Here is a 9,980-nt window from a genome sequence, read left to right as displayed (position 1 = left end):
CGGGGGAGCTGGGCCTCTTCCCCAGCATCTCCCCAGCTCCGGGGGGTGGTGGGGTGTGCTCCAAGGAAAAGGAGCTGGGGGCACGCGGGCTTTGCGGGACGAGGAGGTCGGGTCTTTTCCGCAGTGTGTGGGGCAGGGGGGACTTAAAGCGCCTTATGTGTGAGGGACTGCCGGGGCTTGACTAAATGGTGTTCGCCCTCCGCAGGTGGACGCTGGGGAAGAGAAGAAGGCAGAGTGCGGGAAGAAGAAGATGAAGGAAGGGGCTGGCGATGGAGGGCGGTCGGAGGTGAGCAGCCCCTGGGCCGCGGAGGTGGGAGCCTGAGGAGTCCTCGTTACTGCCTTCTGTCATTGCTACAGTTTGTCCTTCTGGGTTGTTTTATCAGGCGATACAGTTACGCCTCCGCCTGTGTGCCTTGTAGTGCCGTTGTTGGCTTTTTACATTAAGTTGCATTGGTGTAATAGGAGAAGAGCTCACATTCCCATAGCTGGGTTAGGTTATGCTTTTCCCTGTGCCTCTTTGCAGCGAGAAGCAGGCAGCAGATCGCCGAGGTGAAGAAAGCCTGCTTATGGTGCTCTTGTCTTCGTGGTGGGTGAGCACAGATTGCTGTGAGCCCACGGGCAGCCAGCTGCCAGTCAGCAGCGGTGCTGAGCCAAGTGCATGGCTGTGCCCGGGCGGATGGTCCTGACGTCAGGACACGTGTTTAAACTGGAGTCAGTTCCTGTCCGGGTGGCTCAGGCTAGAGTGCTCCCTCAGCTTTTTCACCTAATAAGAAAAGTCTTGCTTTACGTTGAACTTACGGTTTTTTTCTAGTTGACTTTTGTCCTTGCATAGTTTATTAGATGGTGTAGTTGTTGGGTAACATATGTGGTTTATTGAACAGGTGTACAGTGGTACAGATTTCGTTAAGCTGAAGCCTTGTGGTATTATGACATAATTAATACTATATAATCTGAAATAACGGTGATTATTCATTACATGTAGCACACAGATATCATCCCATAGTTGCTTGTGAAAGGTATATCTGTTGTGTTAGCATTCTTGGCATGATGTGCTGTCAGATTAATACTCAGATTAATAATTTTCCTTTGTCTTTATTATATACAGCTAAATCCCTGGCCTGCCTTTATCAATGAGCGTTTGGAGATGTACAATAAACTTAAGGCTGAACACGATGCACTCCTTGCAGAAAGAGCTGCAAATGACAGTAAACCCATTAAAGTTACGTTACCTGATGGCAAGCAGGTTGATGCTGAATCTTGGAAGACTACTCCTTATCAAATTGCATGTGGAATTAGGTATGTTTCTGTTCTGTGATGCTACATAGTCATTGTCAGACAGTGAGTTTAAGGGGATGGGTAATGTATAATTAATTTCTTTGTTATTTATCTCAAGTCTTCTCAAAGCATCTTGTATGCAATGAACTGAAGGTAACTAGCAGAGTTTTAGTTTTGGAGTACAGTTTTCTTTTACCTTATCAAGATGCAGTTCCTGACATTAAATAAGAATAGAACTGAGGTATTTTAGACACAATGTAGTAGTGTATTTTCCCATCAAAGTACTGCTCTTGCATTAAGAACTGATTTGCTAATAAATTACCAAATTGAATGTTAGCACTGCAAACCAGTTTGCATTGACCTGAGGAAGATGACTGCTGGGTGATGTTTCAATTGATTACAGAGAAATTTAACAATATGAGTATTCTTTGCTTTAATTTGCATGGGAGATATCTATTAAAAAGAGTGTTGCACATCTCCAGGTTACTCATAACTGCTGTGGAGTATTTTTGAATCATACACAGTGAACACGTCATTAACATTGCAAAGACTGGGCGATTCCTGAAGGTGAAATGCCCCTTTTTTAATTGTTTTTTTCCTTTGTCCATACTAAGGTGCCATGTCATTGAAACCTCGTTTGCTTCTGTGATTTGGGATCATGAAAAGAGTATTTTGCCAAGTTGATACAATCAGTAAAGCTACTATGTCAAAAATGGTGTTTGATAGCTTTTAAGAGAATGGTTCTCTCTTACATGCAGTAGGATTGTGAAGTCAGGTTTGTACTTGGAGGATGCTGCCTCTAAGTCAAATAGGTGCGAAGGTTAAGTGTATAGCAGAGTTTTCTTCCCATATCCCTAAAATATAAGTATGGTTTTTCATGAATGTTCAGGACAGGCTAAACTGGTCATTTAATTAGAATTTATTTATGACGTTATATCCACTCTGAGCACTCTAAAGTCTCATTCAAACTGGAGGACAAATTTGGATAACTTCTGCTTGCTGATTTCAAAGTACAATGTACTTTCTTATAACTGTACTTCTGTGTTTGTTCTGTAGTCAGGGATTAGCTGACAACACGGTTATTGCCAAAGTGAACAAGGTGGTTTGGGATCTAGACCGTCCTTTGGAGGAGGATTGTTCCTTGGAGCTGCTGAAGTTTGAAGATGAAGAGGCTCAAGCAGTGAGTATCTTTTACCAAAACGTTTTTTGTTTCAGCTTTACATTTAACTCAGCCTCTTGCAGTTATTTAAATATTTACTGTGTTCAGAAGATGGAGAAAACAGGTTTGTGGTTTAGGTACATCTGCATTTCCTCATAGCTCCTTACTGAAGAGTTGTGGTACTACAGGTAATGTACATTCTGCTGTGTACTTGTAGCCAAGTCTGCTTGCAGTTGCTGTAGTTCTTGTTAAAAATTTGTATTTTCAGCCTTCATGTTAATGTAAAGTAGGTCTTTTGAACTAATATCTTCAGCACTGATTTTGGGAACAAAACTGAGTACAATACTTTCTGTGTAGAATCATGAAGGTATTGAGTAGACTGCTTTTTGCTCTTTGTGTATGCAAAAGTATCTACTTTTTTATTTTGGCTATTCAATCAGATAAATGTCGCCAGCCAGTAAATTTGTGATTAGGTTCTTTAGGAAAAAAAATCAGTTGGTACAAGAAACTGTCAGTCAAACTCATCACAGAAGTCTTACATTCAAACCTAGGGTCTTCGTATTGGCTTAATGACAGCTCCAAGTTTGTGGTTTTGATTTGTGCTACCAAGGCAGACTAATTCTTAAGCGATTTGGTTTTGTCAAAACCTCAGGTGTTCTACAAGATGGAGTGTGCAGGATTTCTTATGCATAAGATTGCTGGATTAGAACCACAGCCTTATGTTGAAAGCACATCTTTTGGTCATTATGCAGATCTGATTGATTAAAGTTCATAGAAAAAAAAGGTTTCTGAATTAGTATCTTGACTTCTTGAGAATAATTAAATCATATTAGCAACAGTTGAAAGTAAGAATTGTTTGGTACCAGAATGTAAGTTTTCCGTTTCCACAGTTTTCCAGTGGAAATACTGCTTTTTGGAAACATTGATGCTGAGGATGCGAGTGGTGCTGGCAGGTCACTTCTGTTCTGCAAACTGCTCTAATTTGGGATGTGCCTCAAGTATCCTTGAAAGCAAGCATTTCAGAAAAGGTTTTAAATGAAACAATTGGAAATGCATCGTGTTTGTTCAAAACTGATCCGTTCTGTTTTTTACTTCTGTTAGGTCTACTGGCACTCAAGTGCTCACATAATGGGTGAAGCTATGGAGCGAATCTATGGTGGCTGTTTGTGCTATGGCCCACCAATAGAAAATGGATTTTATTATGACATGTTTCTTGAGGAAGGGTAGGTTTTGTATTTTTCTTTATTTAGGAGCTGGGGGTGGGTGGCAGTCACAGCAAAATTTCTGCTGTGTGCTTGTTCCTAGAACAAAGTCATATGTACTGCTGCAGATGGCTTTGGTTTTTTTGCAGGATGTCCCAACCACAGGTTGGTGCATTGCACCAGGATGAAAAATTGCAAATGAAAGCAAAAATTACTCACCTCTCTCTGTGTGTTTATTTTAGGGGTGTATCAAGTAATGACTTCTCTGCTTTGGAAACATTATGCAAAAAGATAATGAAGGAAAAACAAGCCTTTGAAAGACTGGAAGTTAAGAAGGAAACGCTGCTTGAAATGTTTAAGGTGGGCTGTTACAGAAGGTTGTTTCTAGCCTCATGCAAGTATTTGTAATTTCAGGGCATGTGTTACTAGTGGTAAAAGAAAGTATATCAAATTTTTAAAGGTAATATGTTCTTAGAAACTCATTTTTGATACTTAACCAAAAAAAAAAGAAAAATAAAAGGAAGTCATTTTTAGGCTCTTGGAAGTAGACATTCTGATTTTTTAAAATTTCCCCAACATGATCTAACTGAATTCTGTGAAGCCACATTCTTTATTTACTTCCCAGAAATGTAAATTTGCAACAAATTATGTATGCAGTTATGTTGTGTTACCATATTATGTATGCAGTTATGTCTGTGGTGATACTGTGACTGTATATGTTGCTGCTGCATTCTGAAAGCTTCATAAAATATTTCTTAGAATATAGGACTTCTAAAAGAGTGCAAGGAATGCTAAAACCTGACCCTTTCCAGTATCTAGCTGCAAATAATTTTTTGGCATTCCTGAGGTAGACATTGAGTTTTCACTGTTACGGCATCAGGAGAATCATAGCGTCATTCAGGTTGGAAGGTACCTCTGTAGGCATCCAGTCCTGTCTCATGCGCAGGACATGGGGTCAGACATGGAGACACTGAGGTCAGGTTTCCTGGGCTTGTCCAGTTGGGCCTTCAAAACTCCAAGGACAGTGATTGCACACCCTGCTCCCTGGGCACCTTGCCCCACTACTGTCTGTACTTCTGTCTGTCTCTTTTACAGGCCTGATGCAACACAGCATCAGGTTTGCAAATAATTTAAACTGTTGTCCACTTCTCTTTTCTAAACAAGGAATTAACAAGTATGTGTGCTGCTTTTCTTCTCAGTACAATAAATTCAAGTGTCGCATCCTGAATGAGAAGGTCAATACCCCAACTACTACAGTGTACAGGTAATTATGCATGGATCATAATATTACTGGGTTTCTGGTTCTGGGATTAAATATACCAAATAAATGCTTTCCTTTTCTTAGGTGTGGTCCCCTGATAGATTTATGCAGAGGGCCTCATGTCAGACATACTGGCAAGATAAAGACCATAAAAATTCATAAGGTAAGTGCTGGAACTGTCCTACACAAATGTTTTCACTGCAGCACTTCACATACATTGCTGCCTTTAGAGTTAGCCAGGAATGTACTGTGAAACTGTACATTCCTGGCTAAGGAATTCCAGGTTACTGTGTAACCTGGCCAAAAACTTGGTGTTACAGATTGTGAAAGGGTTGTATGCTAGAATGATATTCACATGGTGTGAAGCCCAACTAGGTGTCCAGGGCCTGCAGTTCCAGTACAGGAGTGTGTGTTTGGTTTAAAGTTTGGCTGAACTGTGTCAATTAGAATTCATAATTTCTGCTTAGCTGATGTTTATAGCTAATTGTGAATAAACAGTTGGAATACGATAGCTACAAAACAGATGGGCTTTTAAAAACGGCAAGAGCCTGAAACCATTTTTACTTACTGTATTTACCTTTAAGGATTTTTCTGATCAGTGCTCTAAATTTCACATTAAAAATCTCCTTATGACTTAGTTGTTCCACAGTAATCATTTATTAATAATTGTATGCCTTTTCATAGCAGGCAGAAGTAGTAAAATGTGGAGGCTTCCCCCTTTCTGCAATGTTTAATTTCTTTTTGCATTCAGAATTCTTCTACCTATTGGGAAGGCAAGGCTGATATGGAATCCCTCCAGAGGATCTACGGAATTTCATTCCCAGATACAAAAATGCTGAAGGAGTGGGAAAAGTTCCAGGAGGAGGCTAAAAGCAGAGATCACAGAAAAATTGGGCGGGTGAGACAGCTTTTCTAGTGATATATTCCAAAAGCACTGTGTGGATATAAGCCCTTAATTGAACGCATCTTGAGGATAGCCTATACTTACTGCCACAACCAAGGCGTGACGCGTTTTTATTTTCAGTTGGGTTATGAAGTTATCTGCTTTTCTCGGGAGCATCAAAGTCCTAAAATAAATAACTTCTTTATTCTTTCAACACAATGACATCGTTATTGCACACGTTGATCAGAACAGAATATAAGGACTTCAGCCTGCAACCCATGAATGCTCCAGTCTGCAGGCGCTGCCCATTCCTACACAGTTTGCTGCAGCCTGTTCATGCAGTTCTTTCCTTCTGCATGATTTCAGAATTTGCAGTATACAGCTGTGGTTTTTGGTTGGCTGGTTTTTGGGTTTGTTTTTTCAGATGGAAACCCCTGTCAGTTAACTGATAGTTCTGAACAGGGTTAAAATGTCTGCTGCTAGTACATTATGACAAAATTCTGAAGAATTCCCCATATGCAGATCTCAGGTGTGTGCACAGTTTGTAGTTCACACATTCAGTTTATGTGCAGATAATTAGAGAGCTGCAGAAGCAGAACTAAACATTGACAAGTGAATGTGCAGAGGGAGCCGTGAGGGCACAGTTGGGAGTTAAGTGTAAGGTTTTGGCACATCAGTAATGAGTGAAACAGGAAACTGAAAAATTTCCCTCCCTTATAACTGCTGGCAGACATAAAAATACTAGTGAAAATGCATCTGGTGTATTGGCTATTGCTTTTTTTCCCATGTTTTTCTTTTTGAAACTCTTGTTAGTGATGACCAGTCAGTAGCAATCCATTTGTCAATGTTAAATGAAAAAGGTAGGGTGCAAATACTAATTTCTTAAAGTATTATTTTCCTGCAGGACCAAGAACTGTTTTTCTTCCATGAGCTCAGCCCTGGTAGCTGTTTTTTCTTGCCAAAAGGAGCTTACATTTATAACACATTAATTGAATTTATACGGGTAAGTAATATCTTTTGGAAATCTTGTAGGAGAAATTGCATGATTTAAAAAAATACATAACAGCATGCTATGTTTAACAGTATTAATAGCCCTTCATTTCAGGTTATCTTTTAGTTGTGTAAGCCATGGAACTAAAGTAACCTTGGTTCTTTGAATTGGTCTTGTCACAATCTCTGTGAAGTTATGTTTTATCAGTACTTTATACCTCAGTTAAAGCTGTGATAAAGGTGCTTTGTCATAGGAATTCTTTGACATCTAACTACTATTAGCTCTACTGTGCTAAGCTCACACTGCTGCTGTTCCATTAATGCATATTGATTTGTTTTAATAAACATACTTAATTTGACCTTGAAGACCTATTTGTTTTGAAAATATATGTAGGAAAAGAATTCTGATCTTCCTGCTCTAAGATTTGAGGTCTGTGTTACTACTGTATATTTGGGCTGCAGTGAAATGTATCTAGGGTCATGGAGTAATTAGAGACTGCTGCATTGCTTGAAGGGAGGAAACTTGTTCTTCTTGCTTACTTTCTACTAGAGAAATTGTTTGGGGGAAGGGTGGTGGAAGGGATGTATCCTTGGGTGTCCAGCTTCAAGTTGTGTCTTTCTTCCTCCGTTCCCTTCCTAAGTCATGGGACTTTCATATGGCATCGCTTTTATATTTTTTCGGCTGCAGATTGAAGCCTGTACTTACCTTTGTTTTCTTTATTATTTATTTTATATACTGTGCCTGTTCTAGAGTGAGTATCGAAAACGTGGATTCCAGGAGGTTGTCACTCCAAATGTTTTCAACAGCAAACTGTGGATGACTTCAGGGCACTGGCAGCATTACAGTGACAATATGTTTTCCTTTGAAGTGGAGAAAGAAATCTTTGCTCTGAAGCCTATGAACTGTCCAGGACACTGGTAAGTACATAGCAAATTCAGTTTGCCAGAGATTGTGCTGATTGAAAAAAAACCCAAGTGAAATCCACTGTGCTTCCTTTGCCTGTGTAATTATAAGGATGGCTACTTTCAGTTATTCATTCTGTCAGGAATGATGTAATTATATGTCTTGCTGTGTACATGCTGTCTTCACTTGAAACACTGAGAAATGTCATGTCATTTTACCACCATTAGAGTGACCCCATCATTACTGGGGCAGTTTTTATGTCAGTTTTGTGGCAGTTCAGGCATTCAACTTTTAAAGCTCAGTTTTAGGAGCTTTTTTATCTCTTTTCTGTGAAGAGGGGAAGGCCCACCAGCTGTTGAAGGAGATTGTTTCCCTGACAAATCTAGATAAGACTGATGGCTCTGTCCAGATTACACCAATGACCTTACAGGCATGTGCTTCATCACTGGCTGCTTCTCCCTGACTGTTCTTTGCAGAATTTTGGTTCTGAATGAGCTTCAAGTAATAAATTTTTCCTTCAGCCTTATGTTTGACCATCGCCCGAGGTCGTGGCGCGAGCTGCCGTTGCGGTTGGCAGATTTTGGTGTCCTGCATCGCAACGAGCTGTCGGGAGCTCTCACAGGACTCACCCGAGTACGCCGGTTCCAGCAGGACGATGCTCACATCTTCTGTTCTATGGAGCAGGTGGGGGCTATTGCTGAGTGAAACTGGGTAGTAAAATCAGGTAAACTGAGATTTCCATATTTGAGACATGATTTCTGTTATCATCAAGATTGAAGACGAGATAAAGAGCTGTCTGGAGTTCTTGCGTACCGTGTATGATGTCTTTGGATTTTCGTTTAAACTGAATCTCTCCACCCGTCCTGAAAAGTACCTGGGAGATATTGAAGTGTGGAATCAAGCTGAAAAGGTAAAACAGTAGTCTTACTCTTTTTTGTGATGTAAAGCTTCATCTTCTGCAAGAGTTAACTGCCTTTTGGGAGGTACAGTGAAGCTGGGCTGGGCATGAGCAAAATAACTTTGATAATTGCCTTCAGTTCAGTCTGCCTGCTGTAAATAGTTTGCTCTCAGTACAGAGGCAGTCTCCATGTAAGCATCAAATGAACTCTTTGTCCTTGTCTTTTTTTGATAATAAAAAAGGAGGAAGAGAATCAGTTCTGGCAGCCCCTGTAATAAAACTTAAAGCCGTCTCCCAAAAGTGAGGCTGAAAGGGATGGGGTTGGCCACTGCAGGTGCAGTACTGGGGAGAAGATAGGGCAGGAATAGACATTTGGTGTACCAGGGCAGATTTCATCTCACCATTACCTACAAACTTTGAATTTAGTATAAAATGTTCTTATATCTTAGCTAATGCTTGTTTGGCCTCTACCAAAATGAATGCATTGATTTTGTGTGTTTAAATATGGACAAAATTAATTGGTTTGTTTTTTTTTTTTTGCTGGTGCTCTTCCAAAACTTCCCTTTTTCAGAAAATAAATGTGTTTTGGCAGTTACTGAGAAGTAATGAGGGTTTGGTAGGGTCACCTATTTGTAGTAGCAGGCTGACCTGAAACTGTAATATGTAAAGAAACGCTGAGTGTTTATGTCCTTTATCTCCAGCAACTTGAAAACAGCCTCAATGCCTTTGGTGAGAAATGGGAGTTAAACCCTGGTGATGGAGCTTTCTATGGACCTAAGGTTAGTGTGTTGCTAACCCCTCCCTGGATTTGGTTTTTAATTCTTTTTGGGCAAGGCAAAAGGCTGGGATGAGGAAGAAGGGATTTTTTTTATGTTAGCCCATTTTAAGATGCTGTCTGACTGAAATTCGCTGTTTTTCCAGATTCATAAACTCTGACATACTTGAGAGAGAAATAATCTTCTATGATTCTGGTTTTCACATAGTTTTAACTGCTTTTACACTCATTTAGTTAATTAAACATAAATAAACTATTTATCTGCTGCTTAAACAGCTGACTGGTAGGTGACATAAACACAAGGTGGCACTGTATGACCTGTTTTAGCAGAGCAACTTCTGCATTGCAAATAATCCTTGCAGCAGTAAGTGAATCCTAAGTCAGGAGAAAATCAAAAGTAAACTTGCTGGTTAAACAAATTTTTATTCCTTTAACTGCAGAGTTTTGAAGTTGCATTGAGTTACTGGTGAGTTATGTTAGTTTAAAAATCCCCATGCAGTGATCATGTGAATTTGTTGGGTTTCTTAAGAACAGTCTCCACAGTCTAGACAGATTAAATAGGGCTTTTTAGAAACTTCATTGTTACCCTTGCTCCGAAGGACACAGAGTATTATGAAATGGCTTTTAAATCTT

General features: G+C 39.9%; 1 protein-coding gene across 1 annotated transcript in view; it reads left to right on the top strand.

Moving 5' to 3' along the window:
- TARS1 (threonyl-tRNA synthetase 1) overlaps nucleotides 1–9,980 on the top strand; it is a 15,212-nt gene that overhangs the window by 473 nt on the left and 4,759 nt on the right. Inside the window, exons 2-14 of the mRNA XM_014310064.2 lie at nucleotides 183–286; nucleotides 1,106–1,296; nucleotides 2,332–2,455; nucleotides 3,536–3,657; nucleotides 3,879–3,996; nucleotides 4,836–4,900; nucleotides 4,982–5,060; nucleotides 5,649–5,795; nucleotides 6,685–6,783; nucleotides 7,522–7,688; nucleotides 8,196–8,358; nucleotides 8,447–8,584; nucleotides 9,274–9,351. Coding sequence (XP_014165539.2) covers nucleotides 183–286; nucleotides 1,106–1,296; nucleotides 2,332–2,455; nucleotides 3,536–3,657; nucleotides 3,879–3,996; nucleotides 4,836–4,900; nucleotides 4,982–5,060; nucleotides 5,649–5,795; nucleotides 6,685–6,783; nucleotides 7,522–7,688; nucleotides 8,196–8,358; nucleotides 8,447–8,584; nucleotides 9,274–9,351 — 1,595 coding nt within the window. The remainder of the gene's footprint in view (nucleotides 1–182; nucleotides 287–1,105; nucleotides 1,297–2,331; nucleotides 2,456–3,535; nucleotides 3,658–3,878; nucleotides 3,997–4,835; nucleotides 4,901–4,981; nucleotides 5,061–5,648; nucleotides 5,796–6,684; nucleotides 6,784–7,521; nucleotides 7,689–8,195; nucleotides 8,359–8,446; nucleotides 8,585–9,273; nucleotides 9,352–9,980) is intronic.

The sequence above is a fragment of the Geospiza fortis genome, unplaced genomic scaffold, assembly GCF_000277835.1.
Source record: "Geospiza fortis unplaced genomic scaffold, GeoFor_1.0 scaffold174, whole genome shotgun sequence".
NCBI lineage: Eukaryota > Metazoa > Chordata > Aves > Passeriformes > Thraupidae > Geospiza > Geospiza fortis.
The sequence above is the reverse complement of the archived record's forward strand: the minus strand, read 5'-3'. Positions and strand labels throughout refer to the sequence as shown.